The sequence below is a fragment of the Phalacrocorax aristotelis genome, chromosome 15, assembly GCF_949628215.1.
Source record: "Phalacrocorax aristotelis chromosome 15, bGulAri2.1, whole genome shotgun sequence".
NCBI classification, from domain to species: Eukaryota; Metazoa; Chordata; class Aves; order Suliformes; family Phalacrocoracidae; genus Phalacrocorax; species Phalacrocorax aristotelis.
In genome coordinates this window covers 4577494-4598999 of record NC_134290.1, presented here as the reverse complement: position 1 = coordinate 4598999, position 21506 = coordinate 4577494, and the positions used below count along the sequence as shown (strand labels likewise).

General features: G+C 38.2%; 1 protein-coding gene across 9 annotated transcripts in view; it reads right to left on the bottom strand.

The window, feature by feature from the left end:
* MTMR3 (myotubularin related protein 3) overlaps window positions 1-21506 on the bottom strand; it is an 81735-nt gene that overhangs the window by 40187 nt on the left and 20042 nt on the right. For 3 of the 9 annotated variants that reach the window (XM_075110302.1, XM_075110311.1, XM_075110305.1), the window contains 4 exons: window positions 9257-9334; window positions 4121-4201; window positions 3651-3740; window positions 2321-2437 (listed from right to left, as the gene is read on the bottom strand). In XM_075110302.1, the coding sequence (XP_074966403.1) occupies window positions 2321-2437; window positions 3651-3740; window positions 4121-4123 (210 nt within the window). In that variant the 5' untranslated portion in view covers window positions 4124-4201; window positions 9257-9334. Of the gene's footprint in view, window positions 1-2320; window positions 2438-3650; window positions 3741-4120; window positions 4202-9256; window positions 9335-9994; window positions 10219-10887; window positions 10985-11117; window positions 11392-12805; window positions 12948-14638; window positions 14712-21506 lie in introns of those variants that run through there. The other 6 variants (XM_075110307.1, XM_075110303.1, XM_075110309.1 and 3 more) reach the window with 6 other exon arrangements.

Sequence of the window (21506 nt, the reverse complement as noted above, 5' to 3'; positions counted from 1 at the left end):
GATATCCCAAATCCTGTCTGCCTTGGATTCCAGTAGAGTTCATACTATATTAGTGGTGATCACATATGGTTACAGAAGAATAATCTGTATTCTGCTGTACCTCATACACTAACTGAATCTTTCTGGCTAATGATGACATATGAAGCAGGACTAATGACCCTGGAGACAGAGAGAGTGAGAGGGCAGAATACTGGATATGAAAGTCAGGGAAACAAAATTAACATGGTAATATTGACAAACTTTTATGGACTTTTTTTCTGAATACAAACAATATTATTTAAGAAAATATCAATTCTTGTTATGGCTCAAAAATATTAAATTGAAAATTCTTAAAAATTAATTCCCCCAATTATCCCAAGGACAGACAGCAAGCGCAGTACATGCATTAGTGGCTTCTCTAATAAAGTAATTCTATCATTTCCTGGCATTCCTCAGGACAAACTCTTGATTTCTAGGGCTACTGTTGTTTCTCATGTCTCAGCTCCCTGTTTTTAAATATTCAGCCCTTTGCTTTCTCAGTTCTGGTTGGCAACTTCATATAATGTTCAGACTCTGAATTTAAAAAAAAAATAATCTAACAGTAAGTAATACAACACAGGTTTATTGTAGCAGGCCCCTTGGCAGAATTCAGCCCTAGAGTTCATGTTTGCACCACAAAGCAGCAAAGGAATCCTATAAAACACATGCCTCGTAACAGCTCTTGCCAGCAGCACGTAGAGATGGATCTGGCTGGTTACGGCACTCAAGGCAGCCCAGCACCTAGCTGACCCCTGGCTACCATTCCGATGCATGGGGGAACATATAACTTAACTTTCAAGTCTCAAGTTATAATTCAGGATTGACTACAGAATAAAAAAGTGAAAAGCAAAGTTATACCACCTTTGCATAGGCACACCCTTGTATCATCTCCTTTGCATGGTTAGCAGTGGAAGACAATAGCCCTCAAATTTCCAATTAAATTCTTGCCATCATAATTTTTTTGCCACCCTTTTGAGCAACTGCCATGTTCAGAAATAATGCATTTATTTGCTGAAAAACCCCATATCATCATGAATTTTAGCACTTTAATGCTGTACACAGATGTTGACCAGCCTAGCAGACATGCCCGTTCAGCCTATTACATTGACAATTCAGGAACTAAAATAGCACTTAAAGCAATTATTGGTGACTATGACAGAGGCACATTTCAAAGACTCTAGATAACATAGTTATATAATTAGAGATGACAAAAACCAGTAAAGATTGAATTGCAGTTAGTAAACAACATTTTTAGAGCATTAATAATTCAGTTCTGGCACAAAACAACAAAAAATAATTTAAGATTGACATGCCACCAAAAATTGAATGGGTTAGGTGCGCAGAAGAACTCGCTGCTGTTGCAGAGCACTGTGTCACATGTGTCTCAGTCATGTTTGTGCTGGACGCTTGTCAAGTCTTTTATTTCCCTTGCTTCTCTCGGCTTTGGAATAACATGCAGTCTTGGTGTTTTACTGCATAGTTCAGGATCTGTGACTGACACGTGGCAATTGTGAACAGCTAGCCAGGGTCAGGACTTGTCTTGCAATAAGGAGATTGGGAAAACACCCATCATCAGGAAGAAAAAAATGCTTTGATTCTTTGGATTTTATTTTACTGGTTTGATTACAATTATCCACAAAAATACTTCTGTGCCATGTATAACATCCTATCAAATTCTGTATCATTCACAAATTGTATTACAACTAGTAAGACTAGTGTATGTCAGCATTCTACTGCTGCAAAGGACTATACAATGCCCCTTTAATTTATGTCTATGATCATGAGTAGCTGGATATGTAACAATTTTTAAGAAGGGATACTTAAGGCTCTTTAAAGAAACACGTAGGCATCTGAAGATGAGGTCCAACTGGTAGGCCTCTTACGTCAATGCCTGTACTTGTACTCTTCAACTTCAGACATGTAACTTCAGTAGCTGGACCTACTTCCACCTTTGGAAGTCCCAAGGAAGGCATGAATCTAGCTTAGGTGCTCCAAACAGCCCTTTGGAAGACCCTTCATCTCTCTACAGAGCTTAGGGAGAACAAATGGCTGACACAGTGAGCTGTAAAGTTGAGTGATGTGAAGTTTCTTTACAAAGCCTGATTTTCAAAGGTGCCAAGTTATCTTTTGACGCCTAAATACGTATCTGTTCTTCCCGAAAAATGTGATTTGAACACCGTAAAGAGATTTTTCCTTACCACTAAACTTAAAAGGCAGGATTACTGTACTTTTATCCTAAATTCTCCGACCTGGATTGAGTTCAGGAAACCTGTATTACCATAGTAGCATGAGTAACACTTACATTCACAACAGACTCCTTGAATTTGATGTGAAGCCTGTAATTAGAAAGTGCAATGATGGCATCCTCTGCTCGTCCTACATACTCCGTACTCTCACCGTGAAGTTCAATGAACGGGACCTTCAGAATGGTAAGAAAAACCTTTCAGAAACCTTTTACCAAAAATATGTACCTCCTGTAAGCATACACACAAGCACACAACATCGTAAAAATCAAAATGAAACACTGCTCAGAATTCAGCCTAGCTATTACTGCTAAGAAGGAAAGTGTTGGGTAAGGTTGGTTCAGAGGTTAATTGTAGCCTTTTTTTAAAACGATTCCTCATTTTCTCTTCATTTTCCTGAGTAGTAAGTGCTTGGTCAGGGAAAATAATTAATTTTTATGAAAAATCTGAGCAAGATATCCTCAGGTTTTGGCAAGCAGTCTGAGCAACCCCTTGATTTATGCTCTCGCTCCTTACTTAATGGAGAGTGGCATTTCCATAGTGTCATTAAATTCATCCAAAAGCAGGCAAAACATCTAAGATGAATAATCTTCTATGCTATTCTATGGTCCCCACCATCCACTAAGCAAGCTCAGGTAACCAGCTTAGACTGGGTATCTAAACGCTACACAGCTGCAGTCCGTTGACAAATCATACTTTTGGCTTCATATTTCTCACTGCAAATATAAAAATGCACTACACGCTGCTGCTTTATGAAGTTAGAGAACCTGCAGTCTTATTACATTGCACATAAACTGCAACTGTTTTATTAAAAACGTAACTTAAGGCAATTTATCTGAGCTGGGTGAAAAGTGCAAATGCTCAACTTGAAAATAAGCTGAGTTTACACCAACATAGCTGAAATCAATTAAAAATATTTTCTATTAAAATGAAACAAACTACTTCAGTTGATATAAGAGCATCTGCATGGATGAATCATTTGAACTAAACTGATTTCAAAAGTACTTTGGAAAATGAAGAAACTAAGAAAATCACAAAACGGGTAACGTAAGACTTTTGACTTCTCAGTATCAATAAGCAATGGCAGCATTTAACTAGCTTACTGTTATTTCTTTAAAAAACAGAGCTCTAAACTCTGGAATATAACCTAGCTCCTGCAATTACTACAGAAGCAATGGCTGTATTTTTCAGAGGCTCTAAGGAATCTCTTGCAATATAATACACAAGTTCTCTGTCCTACCAACAGTACACGAGTATTTAAAAAGAAAGTTTATTTCTCCTATTACAGTGCTCAACTGCAAATGAAAATTCTACGGGAGAGACCAGAGCGTACAAAAGTCAACCACGGATACTGTGATCTTAACTGGCAAGGAGCAGTGTGGTGATTACCTGAAGGTTCTCATCCTCTCGGATCAGCTGCTTCCTGGGAAAAATCTGATTAGCCTGGATGCATTCAAGGCTGTGCTGAGTCTCTTCATCCTGAGAAACAAAGCATTACAGTTTACTTCAGCACTGTCACTTGCTGCCTTCTTCACCACATCGCAAGCTATCAATGACCAGCAAAAAGCTCAAACAGGATGAAGCATTTAGAGAATTCGGGTATCAGTAACTTAAACTTTGAAAGACAAGCACGCAAACAACTAAATATGATACTAGAAACAGGTTTCCTTCCTGCTGCCTGATTATTAAAGACAAAAAAAAAAGACTTGTAATAGTATTAGGAAAAAGCATTAGCCTAGCCGAGTCTAGCACTATACTTAAAGTTCAACCACCCCACGTGTAAACATTAATTCTCTAACAATGTTCAGATTTTAGCCTATTCTGCTCTGTAACAGACCCTACAAACCCCTTTTGCTTACCATGACAGGCCCTGGATAAGAGGAGAAATCCTCGTCTTTACTCACAATACTTGGAGGCTCTTCTTCACTTACTATTAAAATCTAGAAAAGCAGAAAAGTATAATGAAGAAGTTAGATCAATTTTCTTTTGGCAAATAAATACAAATTAACTTTTAAAGACTGAAAATTCAGCTGTTAGAAAACTGCAAGCAAACAGTAATTATGAGAAGATGAAACCCGTATAAACTAACTCTCCTGTGAGACAAAATTGTTTCAAAGTGTGTCTGGGTCCTTCTGTTCATTCTGAAAAATCATCTTTTAATGTACTTCTGGGAAAGCGCCTGTGTGAATGCAGCAATTAGACCACTGTTTAGATAATTTAAATTAAAACACGTTCATCTTTCTTGATCATCCTGAATTTTCTCCCAAGCCATTTGCACATGATGATTCACAAATATAGAGGTTATAAAACCAAAGGGGTCGTTGTGATCATTTAGCCTGATCTGTTATGTAACACAGGTTGTCAGATCCTCTGGAGGTAATCTTGTTTCTACTATGGCATATGAATGCTAATTCCTATATGGATAAAGTTCCTCATTTTGTAGTTATTACTCATTTTCTACATCCACGGATGAATCAAAATATCAATTTTCTTGCACCGACCTTTCCAAGAGCTCCACATCACTACACACTAGTGACTTGCTCTCTCCACTATCTAACAATCCCCTGAACTTTCATCATCGGCAAATTTTCTGGAAATATTAAAGAGCGTAGAGTCTTGAAGTTTATGCAATTGATCCTATTGGGAACTTCATGATTGATGTGAATACAGGAGTTACAATTTCATTTTGAGATTTCTCTTATATTAAATTTTTAAAATTCAGGTAGGTTCTTCTCTTAAAAAAAATTCATGTATTTTACAGGATTTGCAATCTCCAGCACATAAAAGATACAAAGATATATTAGTCAAGTTCAGTCAGTTCTCAGTTCATATGTCACCTTACTTATAAATGTATTTCAAATTATCAGTGCTGTCGTTGATAGAGTAAATGAGTTCATATCCATCCGCTCACGTGCACACTGCCACTGCAGGAAGCACTAACTACATCCTGTATATTGTACAGGATATTTACAAAGGGAAAAGCAGCAGCAGATGCACAGTCTGAAACTAAAACAGCTTTCTAAAAATTATTAATGAGAATAAAGCATTACACTGTTCCCAAAACCTCTGTTAAATAGGAACATCACGATAAACAAAATGCCTTTATGTCCCCTGAGTAGGAGAGAAACAGCATATAAAAGCTTGCAAGTTGGTTCAAAATTGCACAGCTTGCAGAAGGACATATATGTGTGTGTGTCTGTATATAATATATATACACACACATATATAAAGGAAGAAATTATGAGCAGAATCAAGCTGGAACTGCCACCGATCTACCAAAAATTAAGGCAAAAAGATATAAAATTCCAGGTTTAAACAAACAAGAAAATCATGAGCTAGAAGACTTAACAGAAGTCTGACTATCAACTACGGAAACTGATAAGGAAAAATAAAAAAGCACAGAAATTTTCACGCCTGCAAGAACAATGGAGAGTAGGAACATTCTTTTAAGTTATCAGAAACAAAGGAAATCTAGAAATGCTATCTACCAAAACACCAAGATGAAGATAATATTATTGTTAATATTGGTTTTAAAAAGGCAGCTTTTTTTTTTTTTTTTTTCCAAAAGAAGCAGCAGAGGAAAGATGGTTCATATATAACCCATGCTGTAACTGAGTATATTCAAAGAATCACAGTGATTAAAGCTAAAAAGGCCATAAATTCATCAGGTCTGATTTTTAATATATCAAAGGCCATAAAATTCCAGCCTCTGTATTCAAAACAAGAGCTTCTGCTTGATTCCAGCATGACTTGGTATTTTATGTATGTTGTGGTTACCTTATCTTCCAAAACCATGTCTACTCTTGACTTGAAGATACCAAGAAAGGAGGGGTTCAGCAGTTCTCTCAAACACATCTGGTTTCTGGTTCTAACCTTTGGTGCTCACAGTACGTTTTTCAGAATGTGATGCACCATTCTCCTTGATCTACGAGATTTAAAAAATGAGCCTCCTACTCAATCAAATTTAAAAGATGGCTGACTAAGCAACAGGCTTATTTGTCTAGTCAACCTCTATCTCACAGCTCATCTGTCAAGAAAAGCACAGACTGAATTAACTTTGCAGTATATCCTCATATAATGAAGAGTAATGATTCAAGAGAAGATGGGTTTAAAAACTCTAAGGTTTAGACAAATCTCCTTCTCCATCCTTGAAACAATAAGTTTACGCATTCAGCTATCAGGTCTACGTCCAGCCAGAAGAGCAATGACGAGTTAGGGCAGATCTGCGTGAACGCTTCCGAGGAGGACACCTCAGTTAGCGTTTCTGCAGGCTGCTGGAGGCAGGCTGTTCGCACAACTGCCCTCTGCAACCAAGCACCTCTTCACCAGCACCAATTCTGCTCTTCCAGAATAGCAACCTCTGTTAAAGTCATTAAGACCAAAGATTTCCAGACTGATTTATCTGGACAGTTTACGTACAACTGGAACAAAGTTTTAAACATTAATGGTAAAATACCTTGCTATTTCAGAAAATTCTTTCAACTTCAGGTACAACTACCAAAGAAACACCGACCTAATAAAAAAGATGAACCTTACTACAAATCTAAAACATGCTTAGTACCACTGACAAAAAGTTTTACTATATTAGGCACTGTGCCGTAACAAAATTGTTCTTTTATGCTTCAGATTTATTACATATATTTATTTAAAAATTTACTATATAAGCATCTACATATTAATAAAAGCAGTATTATCTCAAAAAATTAGGTCTTGTAAAATTCTTACAGCTGTACTCCTAAAACCCAGCATAAACCATCAGAGACTATCCAAATTACTGCAGAACAAGTTTATTTTAACTGCTACGTTCAGCTGCAAAACAGCTTCTGTTATAATACCGTGGATTTTTACATGAATGTGGGAATCCTCCTTTTTAAGGTGAATTTTGGAAAAGCTGTGTGAAAAAAAAATGGCGTTTTCAGTTTTAATCAGGATTATCAGATATAAACAGTGATGTTGCCAAGTTAAATGGTACAAGAACATATGAGACTCATTCTAAAACAGTTTGCACACTCACACTGCTTCCAGGTATCAGTGCAACACGCCATCAACTTAATTGCCACAACACAAAAGTACTTCTAAAGATTGCTGGCAAAAGCAGGAAGAAACATTGAATTGTTAGAATGAAGTTCACTGACCTGACGGACAGTGAATATACCAAAAGAAATAATTCATTTCCCATCAGGTCAACAAGCTGATCCCATTCCCTTCATCATCTCACAGTCACTGGATCAAGCACAAGGGGAAGGAAATACACCCCTGGGATGAGGGCTGGGGACCACACGCTCTTCTCAGAGTTAATTCACTCATTCTCAGCATGGGCTGCTGCTGAAACTACACTTTCAATCTCAGTTTCTTTCTATACCAAAACTTTCTAATCCATTTCCATCCATCCATTTAGCAAACCCTCCCAGGTTAGTCATGTGCATAGAAAAAGGATCACAGTGCCTGTGTGACACCCAGCACAGGGATTTGTGATCCTCACTTTACGAGCCCTGCCTTAGCGGGGTGACTGAGGACGTTCTTCATATTGGGAACCCCAAGGAACCACTGCATGGAATTCTACCCATGGTCATTAACATACTGTGCCACCTGGAAGGACATCTTGACATAAAGTGAGACTGGCTGAATAGATCTGTTCTCAAGTTGACCCATACCATCACCTTTGACTACCAGTAGAATGGAATAAGAATTCTCGTTGTGTTTAACTGCAGCTGGCAAATAATCAGCTCTTTCATGACAGTGAAAACCATTTCCCAGAAATGAAATGGAGATGTTCAAATACAGCTTAGATAATAACTCACCAAGAAAACACCTTCATAAACAGCACCCTCAAATTCAGGCTCCCACTTACAAATAGGATCACATATAAATAGTGTAATGAATAGAGATAGCTTATAAATAGTGTAGTAAAACTTTGTTTTATTGTTAAAAATAACTTTTTTTTTTTTGTCAGGACTGTGGCCAGAAAAGGTTATCAGTTTACCATACTGCCCCCTTTCAACTGTAGTTTCACATATATTAAATTACACTAAAAAGAGGTTAGTCTTGTTTATTCTCCATCCTTATGTTCTGCATGAAAGGATAAATGATTAGTAAAGGTTGTAACCTCAGGCTCTGTTCAGCCACTACAGGAACATCTTAATTACCTTTTGTTTCAGATGTGCCTTCTGGTCTAAATTATGTACATAATTAAGACTAGCAATAACCATCTGTTTTCCAGTGATTCTAAACAAAAAAGATTATATAGAGGATCATTTAAATTCACATATATTTAAATGTAGTTGGACTTACAGCAAGGAAAAAGAAAAACTCAAGGGGAAAAAAGGAAAAAGGAAGTACTAAGTGTTTCACTTTCTTCCCCTGCCTTCCCTGTCCAGATCCTAAATTCCATTTGATTTTGATACTAAAATAAACGGAGTGGACCCTCAGTCTCAAACCATAGCTATTTACATTCTGTGTCACAGTTGCCCTGTAGAAGTTTCAGATGGGAATCCAAAGGTTTTGACAACAAAGCACTGGAAAATTTGAGCATGAAATATTCGAGAATGATCTGGCTTTAGCAGATGACACTTCTCTTACAAAGTGAAAAAACACTACTTCCGCCTTTCACAGGTGGAAGGAAATTATCCTGAGATAGGATAAACACTTCATTTCCCACATTTCCATCCCTTGACAGCAAGGTTTCCCCTTTCGTGGCACTACCTGGAGAAGTAACTGAATAGCTTTCACAGGTGTTTACTGGGGAAGTCACTAATACGGACATTTACACATCACTTAGGAATAGGAGCAGGACAGACAAAGAATCATGTTTGAAGACTGCATACAACTAAGAATCAGAAGGTTTTTGGTGGTTTTTTTTCATAATTAAAGGTTGCAAATTCCAACTCAGTAAAATATTAATTTTGTCTAACATCTTTAACAGAATAATCAATGATAACCATAGAATCCACCTTCAACAGGTGGCTACTCTTATCAAAATAATACAATTAGCTTACCAAAGAATGAGAGATAAAACAGTTCTCTTTGCCCCAGAAAGTTTCGAATAATACTCTTCCGATACTTCACATCGGCAACTGCAAATAAAGAGACAGTACTTTAAAACATGAACCTTCAATTAAAAAAAAAACCCTACACTTTGATTCAATTGAAAAAACCCGATTCTTAAATAGCTAGCAACTTGTTCAAGAAACTCAACTGCTATGTTAGTTTGTCTTAATTAAAGAGGGAAAGGAAAAAGTACTATGTAAGTTGTAACTACTGAGATCTTAATATGTCCAAAGATAGAATTTGACGATTGGCTTCTGACAGGTACACGTCCATTAGTTAAGGCCTCTTTTCTGGTAAGGAATAGCTCAGAAATCGTGGCCACAAAGCAATTAAAAAATTTTCAAAGCTTCCTTGGTACACAGAAGTGAAAAAATATTACTTAGCAATACAAGCTACAGCAGAGCTCTTTCACAGAATATCCAACTGGTTTTGTACTGATCTTCAAAAGCCTGTTTTAATTTTATGCTAAAAATCACTTTTTCACCCCCCCATAAAACAGATGAACACACCTAAATACTGGTTATTGCCTAAATACTTTTGGGCAAAGCTGCAAAACAGCCAAGGTGAACAGTCCTGATATAACATTCCTCCCAAGGCCTATCTTTTTGACTAAGTGCTGTACAATTATTTCCTTAAAAAAAATCAAGTATTTTGTCACAAATATATATTTGTCAAAAATAAATTACATGGATAAAAGATCTGATTTGCCTCATTCTCAGGCAGTGACTTCAGCAGATATTCACAGCCAGCTCCTACAGCATCTGCACAACTGCTCCAACAGCTTGAGTCACGTGAGAGACCAAGTTCTATACTAAAATACCTAAAACCTAAAATTAAAGTTCCAGGCTAAAACCAACCATTCCTACAGCATGCCAGCAGCCAAACTGGTGGAATACCCTCCCTTGTGTCCAGTGTACCAGAGGATTTGCTCTTCACTGTAACTTGGAAACTACCCCATTAGTGTACTGCATGTGTATGTGCCTGGAAAGTTTAACTTACAGGAACATACAGTCCTGCTGCTAGAAATAGTTTGCTTGTGCTCTGATGTGCCACAACTAGTGGCAATTTTCATGTTCTGACCCATTATAAAAAAAGGTCTTTATTTTGCCTTTATTATGTCCTTTAGGTTATGGCTTGTAACAGGAAAAAGTAAAAAATACTTTCAGCACACAAAAAAAAGGATATATAATTTTCTACTTCATCAGTCCTAAAGAGATATTTTAAGTAGTACAGCCTTAGGCACATCTAGCAAAAGAAATCCTAACTTTTCACAGAGTGGACACACTTCAGGGGAATCTCATGCCTCTCAATATTCAGTTATTCTTTAAAAGAACTGTGATGGGAGGATGCTCTGCTTTAACAGCGAACACCCTATATGAATGGCCCCGGTTGTTAAAAACCACTGCTAATCATGAATTACAATTTTATAAAATAGTTTCTGAACACGACATTTGGTTACCTGCAACAGAGATCAACTTTTTTTTTTTTTTTAATTTTAAAACGTCTCTCATCTCTTCACCAAGAGGCCAAATGCCAATGCAAATAGCTGTATGGGTTGACAATCAAATACGACACATACCTCTCTTTGAGGTACCAGCTTGATCACGCAACAAGTTCAACTTTAGAGCTGCTTGGTTGTACAAAGTCACCTTTGACAGGAATACTTCGCAAGCTCACTAAACAAAAAAAGGCTATGAAGGCAGAGTACGCAACCCTAGAATGACTCTTCAGAGAGTTTTCTGGCCACGTCTGTGTCTCTGCTTTTAAAAGGGCAAAATACATATTTAAGGTAGCAGGAGGTAGACTTACTTTGTGCGGTTTAGCCTCAAGAAAAAACCTTCACAAAATCTCCAACAAGCTTTTTATTGAATTTAATGAGGTTTGGAAGAAGCCACTGAATCTCAAGAGTTTTGTAGAGAAGTTTAAAAACAGGAGAAAAATGTTCCAATATAAACGTTAATAATTCCGCTTTATTCCTGCCAGTATTCAGAAAACACTTCACGACACGCTCATCAGCATTCCTCTTCCAAGGCTGCTAGTCGCAGATAAGCACCTCAAATGTTATCACTTCCTAAGTCAACAACTTGTGCCAAAATAAAAAAAAAAAGCTGACTGTAAGAAGAAACATTGCTATGAATTCTACTACCACCTCAAAAACACTAATTACTTAAGGTGCAATCCCAAGTACTAGCGCCTAACTTTTTAATTAATACAGCTAAGCACATCAAAGTTTGCTGCCCCCGAGGAGGGTGACGCAGCCTCCCCCCACACGCTCCCACCATTTCCTTTGCATTAGCTCTTCTGTTTGAGCCACAAAGAACCGCTTCAGCACCATTAGGAGAGCAGAGGGCAGAAGATGGAAAGGGGAACAGGACCATTTCAGTAAATCCTACAAAGTCAAACTTGTCTAGTAAAGGAATGGGCTTAGCACCCTCACATTCTCATACCTGGTTTGGATATTTTTTTTTAAGCACAGGTGTGGAAGGACATATTAACATCACACAGTTTTAAACATGTAAGAATTCATTCTGTCACAGGGCTCCAGTACTTAAGGTAACGCGAACAAGAACACTTAAACTAAGCTTTTGCTTTGAACCACCTTATTAGGCTCCTGCTCTGTTGACTATTTTGGGAACTCAGGCATTAGGGGAACACTTTAAATAGCACACAGACCTTGTCTCCACTGTTTTTTTCTTGGAAGATGCTATGGAGAAGTAGCATAGTGGAATGATATATCAATCATACTGTAACTGTGAAACCCAAGTAATAATGTACTTGTAGGGGGAAATGTAGAGTAATGGCTGAGCACTGCAAGAGGTTTCTAAGTTGTAGAACCTCCATCTCTGGAAATATTCCAAAACCGACCAGCCCTTGAGCAACCTGATCCAACATCAAAGTCGGCACTACTCTGAGTAGGGTGTTGGACTACGCAACCTCCAACCCAGATTGTACCATGAGCCTGTGACAAGGTTTTTCTTGACATTTATTAAAATAAAACATTGGCAACTAGTTAGGAAAAACTCTCTTCAGAAGTTGGAATAAACACATTTGTTTAATCAGAAGACTGGAAAGTTCTCACATCAGTTTCTTAGCTGAAAGGCTGTATCTAGCAAGAACTGAAGAGGTATGCTTTGATAAGCATAAAGTGAAATAACACAAGAGAATAGCGGCTTTGGAAAAAAACAAATCCAAGTTTTCTCTAGCCACAGACAAAACTATCCTTATAAACAGACAGACAAGCAAAACCAAACCAAACTTTCTTCCGGTAACTGACTATTTTGAAGGTGTATTTTTTTTTTCCTCCCTTTGCTGAAATACGGCATTTTTGCATTGGTTATGCCACACCATGTCACAACCTCAGTATTACACAAGTGCAGCTTCTGATTAGAAGTTCCCTATTTCTGTTTACATTTCTAACTTCGCAATATTACTGCTCCCATATAACCCAACACTGAAGTGACCGAACCTCCTCTTGCACCACGTTATCACACACTTACCATTTCGTCACTTCTTAGTCTGGCCTCTTTCTGCTCAGCTTTAGCTCGCATATTGGCTATAGATTTCTCTTGTCCTCTTTATGTCCTTCCTGGGGGATTTTAGCTTGCTTTCCCCTAAAACTATTTTAACCTTATTCTTAGTGGGCTAAGGAATAGGAACAAAGTACTACTATCAGCTACCTACTGCTTGGGGTGATGTGGTTAGCTTGGGGCTGAGCTAAAAACCACAGCTGGGATGCAAGCAGTGGGACTGCTACCCTGCATACAGCTGCTCCTGAGGCCAGACCGTGCAAGGTTATAAGTTTATAGAGAGTTTTAAAACACGTACACAGAGAAGAAGGAATGTTGATATTCAAGGAGGTATTTTCTTGTTTATACTGCCATGCAGCATCTCCTCTATCGTACACTGCCCCAAATTAAGTTACATAATTTCCAGCTTGGAGAGCAGTTGAATATGAAGCACAGACATAGATGCTCAGACACACGATAGAATAAGCGGAGATCAGCTGCTGTACCAGATGTCTGACTGACCCTTTAACACAAATGGAAAGTGTCCTACGTAAGAGCATTTTTAAACTGTCTTATTCCATGTTCCATTCTACTTATGCTTCTGTGAGTGAAGAATAAAAGCAATTATTAGTCCAAAGCATCAAAGTTTTGTCAACATCTGTCACTGCACTTACTCATACATTAATGGTAAGTAATTTAGTTTCCTGCACAACCCTTCATAGGTAGGCATATTAGCTTCCTTCATCTTCCCACTCAGAACAGGCGTTAATCTGTTTTTAAAGCAATTTGATTAAGCTGATTATCTTTGCATACTAGTTAAAAAAGAACCATTATACTCTCCAAAAATTAAATGCAGAGGCAACTGTTAAAAGTTAAAATGAAAACCATCTCGAACAGCAAGCAAAGATTGAAATGATGGAAGAATGTGGTAGGAAGGGCAGGAAAAACACTGCTGAGGCTGCAGATATTTAATAGCTAATGGTAGTAAAGAGAAATTTGATCTTACATTAGGTAAGGTCCATTTCTCCTTAACTGATGTAAAGAATAAAAATCATTGGAACTTTAGGTGGGATTAGAGTACTAATTATTCCAATAAATAAGAGGGGTTTTTTTTAGGAAAGAGTGTTTCTGAATAAAAGATTATGTATTATATTCTCCTTCACTGATCTAAAAACCACCCTGGCCAAAACACTGCAGAGAGCTTAAAACCAAAAATCTGAAGAAAATTATACTTTTTCTTATAAGATTTCAGGTCTTCTTTTCTTTGAATTCCTTTTCAATTTGGATAAAATCCTGAGACCAAAATGCTGCAACTATTCATATATAAGCCAGGATACAAATTTACCCATCAGAGAAATTCTGACCAACCACTGGAGGTTTAAAGTTCAAACTAATAACCCATTCTATCATTGTCCTTTTATTTCAATTACTCTGTATTCCTCCATTTTATGTGCATGACAGACAAGTAACACCTACCAAGAAGGACCAACGAGCTACACAGATCGGTCTGAACTGTGGAGAGATCTGCAAGGACCTGAATCTAGAAGTCATATCTGAAAGCTGACAGGACACAGAATGCTGACCAGGGCCCAGTCTGGTGGGAGCTGAGTAGATCTGTGAAGGTTCTAGGCGAGAAAGGTGAGCAAGTGTGTTGGGGAGGGAAAATTACATCAAAAGGTAACCAAAAAGCCATGAAAGGTAGGGCAATATTAGACTGATGTTATGATACAGAAAAAGCAAGTGAGCAAGACTGAGACCAGGCAGCAGAAGTTTCCATTTGAAATGACAGAGCTAAGTAGGAAGGGAATACTTTGCCTCACATACTTCCCGTCTTTCCACTAAGGTCCTCACAGCCTATCTGCCGTGAGTCAGCACTCCCTCACTTATTTCTTCCTTCCTAGAAGAAAGGTAAAAAACAAACAGGGACAAGACGTGTTAATCAAAGTCTCAACAGTTTTACTCATCCTCCCAAAACTCCTATTCAGCCCCCTTCCCTCCTCTGGTAACATTTTCCTTTAACTGAGTCCACTCTTAACTGGAAGAGCACTGGAACAGAGGCAGCTGCTGTCCTAGGAGAGCAGCACTACGCAATACCCATAAAACAGGTTCCATACATGTAGTTCATTGATCATCAATGCAACACTAGAGAGATCTACAAGTAATTAAAAAAGAAAGTTTTGAAAACAGGAAGAACCAAGAAGCAAATTTGATTTGAAGACTCCTCTGGAGTTTCAGATGACACTCCCATTAGATTTTTCCCCCATTGAATTGCTTTAGGACAACTTACACACAGTTACAGCTATTAGCTCCTAAGTGTGTAAATTGACCTCATTATTTTTACCATACTTTGTCTGGCACAAAGCTTTTAAAACCTCTTTAACAAAATACCACTCAGTGCTTTTGTCATAAGACAACTTCTAACCGGACTAATTCTTAAGTTGCATTGAAAAAACCTGTTCTGTCAAGGAGGCCCTTTGGGTAAGATGCATATACACCTTGACTGTCTCTGCCTAGGACTAGAAGGCACCTGAGGGGCTCAGTGTTCAGTGACTCACACAGGACTACCTTATACAACTGTCAAAGTTAGTCATTTCAAATGGCCTAACTCTAGCACTTGGTAAAATTGTGGCATACTCCAAAAATTCCTTTTTTTCATGTGACACTTAAAGTGGTTTTACTTTTAAAATAGACTACATTCACATTCCCTCAAACATGGTGAGCCATCAGAAAAGGTACTGCTCCCACACTCCTCCCAACAAAATGCTCTCCCTTCCTTATCTTACACCAACTCTGACGTTTCAGACCCCTTGTGACATAATTCCTAGATGTAAGACGAAACTAATCCACGAAGAAGTCAGGTTATAGCACCACTACTCCTCAAGGCTGTATATGAGTTTGTTTCCAGACCAGACGCTGATAAAAAGAAAAGCCTGAAAGCAACTGCACAACATTTAGTTTTTACAGAATTTAAGGTTGCTTAAGAATCGCTTCAGCACCTGCAGAAGTAACAATTCCTTTACAGAACTAGTCAATTAGCTTGCTCATCTCAAACTACTTACATATTTACTTCTCAAAGCATTAAGTAGACTAAGTTTAAATGGCAGAGTTTACAGTTCAAATACCAATTACCCTCAAAAAGCCCCGATCTGCATTAGAGCTATTAAGCATACAACTGTATCCTGTACCAACAGGAACTGAAGTTGTCCCTGGGTATAACACACAGAAAAGATATTGGGGCCAGCATCCGTGAACTCAGGGATGAAGAACTCATCTCTTCCAACCAACCATGGCAGGGGATAAGTACATTTGATCACAGCATTAGTAGCTACTGTTTATTTACAGTATAAACCAGTAACTTAATTCAATACAAGAGAAGCACTGAGTTCAAGTATTTCTTTATTGGTACATGCAAAACAATCCTGATAACACAACTGAACCGAGTAATCATATTCAAAGAGCTGACCCAGGTAGACAGCTAGCTTTATTTAGTCTCAAGAGGCCCCTTTCTATGAACTGGCCACCTAAATTTCACATTTCAGGAGTTCATAAAGAATTAGGCTAGTTTTTCTAGGATCATAAACAGCTGTTTTCCAGACAGCAGTCCAACTACTTGTTTGGGCATGATCCACAAGACTGCCACGGTATCAACAGAACTCACTATTCAACCAGCCACTTAATACATGTAAATACTGTAGTCAAAATTATGAAGAGAAAACCATGTCTGCTTGCACATGATAAGGAGACCAGCAAGAGCTGGGTAAGGAAATACTAGCAGCTTAAGTGAGCATAAGGAATTTTATGCCAGCTCCTACTGAGGCAGCAACTTCCAGTTTAAAGCCAGACACGTGATTTAGCAGAATAGGTTGCTGCCTTCCTTACATCTGAGCAGCTAATCCCTTCCAGACTAGAACAAAACAGGTCATCACATCAATCAGTTTCCACCTTCAATTCCTCCAAACTTTCAACAGTATGCCCTGTAACCGGGCAAGTTTTCTACAGCAGGAGAGAAGACTCACCCTAGCATCACCCTTCCACTAGGCACAGCAGTAAAGTGTTTGGCTCCCTACACGCGTTAAGATGTACCCAGAACTCAGATACCTTCCCCAGTTAAGGAGGCTTCCTACATTTAGATCACAAGGGACAAACAGTGTGCTAATCAACCAGCACGCTGCCTCCAGAAACCTGCTACTTGATGTCCTTTCTTTGGTCAGCTGATTCAATTCACTAAAACTAGGAGAAAAAGCAGAAGAGCAAACACCTTTTCTCCTACAGTTAAATCTCTTCAGTATCTTCCAAATATTGAGTTGTATATTCCCATCTTTTTTCCATTCATGGAAAGTCAGTTACTTTCAGAAGCAGAAAAATACCTGGCAAAATGCTACTTTCCATTTGCAAGCTGCACTTAAGTAAGACCTGGAGATGGGACTCCACAACCAAAATAAAAGGCAAGCAAAGAACGATAGCCTTAAAAAGGGTCCCACAAACATGTAGGAAAAGAACACTGAGCCACCTGCATATCGAACTATGTGAGGAGCTCTGAATAGCCAAGACTTTAGATCCCCGGTATTTGATGGGGCTCTCAACAGCATCTGTACACGTCCTTTGACAGGGGCACCATGAGGCACAATAAGTAGCCTTGCATCTCTTAAGATCGCCTGAAGAAATCTGAACCTAGTCTTAATATGTTTCAATTTTGGTAACTAGTTTTGAAGATCAATGACATACATTGTGAGTATCTAGTATTAACTACAGAGGTCTTCCAATAGACTAAGTAATTTTGTCAAACTGCAAAACTGATTCCTCTAAAGGCACAACAGTGGTGTGTTAGAGCCAGTGGCTTTATTATGTAAATGTTTTAAAGCTTATTTATTTTCACATCCAGTAGCCTTCCAGCTACTAAACCACCACAGTATACTCTGGAACCACCTTGTTTAAATCTTGAACATGTCAAAGGCAAGAACAATTACAATTTCTAAAGTCCTGCTTACAGACTAGCAAAGGACGATGGGGTCTGTCATGACAACTCCTTCAAATCTTTTCTCTATATGTATAACAAATCTATCACAAACGTCCATAATGCTGGAAGTCCACGAGCCTGTCAATTTACACCAAAGTTGTACAGACATTCAGCACCAGGAAAGAATTTAGTTGGATTAAAAGTATATGCTTATTTTAAAAGATCTAAACCAGCATGAAGCCAAAGTTAAACATATTAAGGCATTTCTGAGAGGCACCAAAGAAGGTTTTGTGGTTGTTTTCAAAGCACATATGTATATCAACACAGAGCTTCAGTTAGAATTAAAATTAAGTTCTGCAATAGAACGCAACTCTGCTAGTGAAATAAGGTTTGACATATCCCCAGTTAGTATTTACTAGCCACAGACAGTCTCTCCCCTTCCCACTCCTATATTTAGTTCAATAGTTAAAAATCCATTGACCTAAATGTTCAAGATTCCTTAGGAAGGTACCAGCAGAAATTTGCCTTATTTGGAAAAAGGAATCGATCCTATATGGTAACTATATCCCTTTGAAATCACTGTTTCAATGCCTAGATCAACCAACAGGAATGAGTTTCCCTAGGGAACATGAAGATTTAAGTCTGGATTTCCTACCTGCTCACTTAGATCAACCCACACCAAGTTCTGTATAGTTGATTAGTTCTTACCAAAAAGAGGTGTTACTCCAGTAACATATTTTATACTAAATGCCCTTTAAACAAAAGCATGACAAATTAATAATGCAAGACTGTGACAAGCGTCTGCACGTACAGGCAAATGCACTCCTGCAACAATTCAACACTAGAAGCACTGACCTACAGCAACACCTTTGTTTCTAGTGTTGAATTGTGGTAGGAACGCACTCGCCTGTATATTCAGACCCTTACGTCCTGGTGAACTCTAATGGGACTATCCAGAACCATCTGGTTTAGTGTGGATTCATTCCCGTCAGGCAAACCCTGACTTAAACCCTCTCTCACTTGTTTTCCTAGAGAAGTTCCTTCACATTGGTTGATATAGCAAACCCTGAGAGGAAAAACACTAATAGTACAAAGAACTAACAGGTGTGAAGTCATCTAAGTGTTTTATCCTTTAGCGAACATTCACTCTTTCCCTGTGTGACTCAAAACAAACCTAATTTAATTACAGCCAAGTCTTTACTAGAAAAGAGATAAATCATTAATTTAAAGAAACAAGAAGTTTGGGCTCTTCAGCAATTTACCGAAACACAACGCACCCACAGCTCCCCACCAGAATTGTAGAAGTGAGTGCAGTTCAACAGCTTATTCTTCTATTGATGCACCAGATAAGGTAATTTTCATATGCAATATAGTTTAATCCCATATTTTAAAAAAGATGTACATCAGTATGCAAGAAACTTCCCTTATCCACTTTTTGTTTTGCATTTGAATTTTTATCAGCCAGCAAGACTTAACCTTCCTTTAAAGAAATATGAAAAAGATTTACAACCATCCTTTCAGTAAATTTAGCATGTCCCCTTCGAGTTGTATTTTATAAAGACATGCAAGAACATGTGCATACTGGGCCATGAGCTTGCTTAAAGATATGAAAATAGTGCAAGTTATGCATTTGTAACACTAATTCTTACCTGTGACTTGCAGCCGTCAAGCTTCAATTAAATGCACAGAAGTGGCATTTCACAGTAAAAAATAAGTAAGATCAATTAGTCTATTTTTATTCTTTACCCTTTGATTTGAAGTACCCTCTATTAACTGACTTAGTAGCAAAAGCAAGTCCGTATTTACTGAACATGAACTCAGATGTCTGTCTCAAACCCATCAGGGTACAATACCCAGGTTGCATTTGCTTAGGTACAAAAAGTAAATCAGGAAAGTTTTGGCAAAAAAAAAGTAGGTACAACATAAAAAAGGAGCAATAAGAGGTTTAGTAGTTGAGTTTGGGGTCCTAATTTACAGCTTTACTCATGATGAAATTAAATGGCAAAAACCCCTGACCTCAACTGACATCATCTTGTTTCATGATGCATAAGCAGGATGAAGCTGCTGATGACGTATGAACACAATACTGAGAAACGCCATTTCCTCAGGTACTCAAGGATCTCCTTAAAGATCTTATGAGATGTCAACCTTGGTCAAAGTTCAAACTAAAAAGGGCAGGAATTTCTTTCCTTCCCATAACTATAAAAATACAAGCTGCCTGCAGTAAAGCTTGCCATCAGGCCCAGGACCACCAAACTTTGCAGTCCCTTCTGGAAGGAACTCCAATTCAACTCCAGAGATTCCTGTATTGTGAACAGCCACAGGAACAAGATTCAATATCCAATTACAAAGAAGTTACTTCTGCCCCTTTAAGTCTAAACAGGAAAGTATAAAGAACCAGGACAGATACACATGCAAAAAAATATTCAGAATTTGGGATGAATGGGACAACTGAACATCAGTCCATCCAAGCCCCTATGTGACTTAGATCCACTTAGATCAAGTTGCTCAAACTTGTCCAGCCAAGGTTTGAATAGCTCCAAGCATATTCTCTCTAGACAACCTGTTCCAAAATTAAGGTTGAAATCTTAAACTAAGTTCAGAAAAATACTCTGAGGCAAATAAAGCCTTTGCACTGAACAAAAACAGAGAAAACAAGGATAAGATGTTCAGAATACTTAAGTCAACTTCCATTGTAAGCCTTTATTTCAAGAGGGTATGCAGTTGCTGTAACACACCTACACGTGAAGACAAATCTAGAAGCAAATGCTCAGAGCTGAGGTTAAAAAGCATTTGCAATTCAGGTAAATAACAGCTTGCTGTAGGAACAACCTCAGTATTCAGACCTTGTATTTCTGAAAGAGCTAGCATACAGTTCTGTCCCTCTAGATTCAAATGCCAAACACTGGCCAAACGCCTTTCCTGGATGAGATTACATCTTTATGTAGGAAAGCTTACTTGGCAAGCTTAAATTAATCTGTCAACCAAGTACAAGGATCCAAGGTATGTACATTTACAAGGACCACATCTGTGTCATTATCTTGGAAATATACATCTCTGCATCAGTTTCAGGTCCAGCTGACAGAACTGTTTTCAAAGTCTTCCCCAACAGTAGGGGCTTCCAGAATAACCAGTGAAATCCATGAAGTACCACCTACAGCCGAACTTCTGTATTCTCCACCTGAACAACTTAAAGCTTGACATAAACTGAAGATGTTCTTTTTCACAGTTACCATTACTGTGGGTGGCGAAAAACAGACCTTCCAAGAACAGGTAAGAAACACAGCCTGTTTTGGTATTTTACTACTTTACATGCAATAATTCAAGAAGTCAGAGCACTGGTGCATAAAAGCTGCTGTAAGGGAAGAGATCCTCGACGGGGCAGGCATGCTTTGGTGATGGATTTTTGGACTAGAAGTTACGGTTGTTACAGGCAGTCGCACAATAAAGTAAACACAGGAAGCAAAGCTGACAGCCTGAAACCCATGTATTAATGACAGTAGATATTGTCACTACTCATGCATGCTGTGGAAATCAATCTGTAATTGCATCTTAAAGTGTCTATATACAAAAAGATTGGAGTGAACACATTAGGAAATGTAGGCACTATGATCACTTGTGAAGCTTTAGTTCAGCTTCTGTTGGAATATGCATGATCCCTAATTCCCTTCTCCATTCTTTCCTTCCCATAAATGCCCATCCTCACTCAGTGAACTAGGTGGACAGTACTCCCTG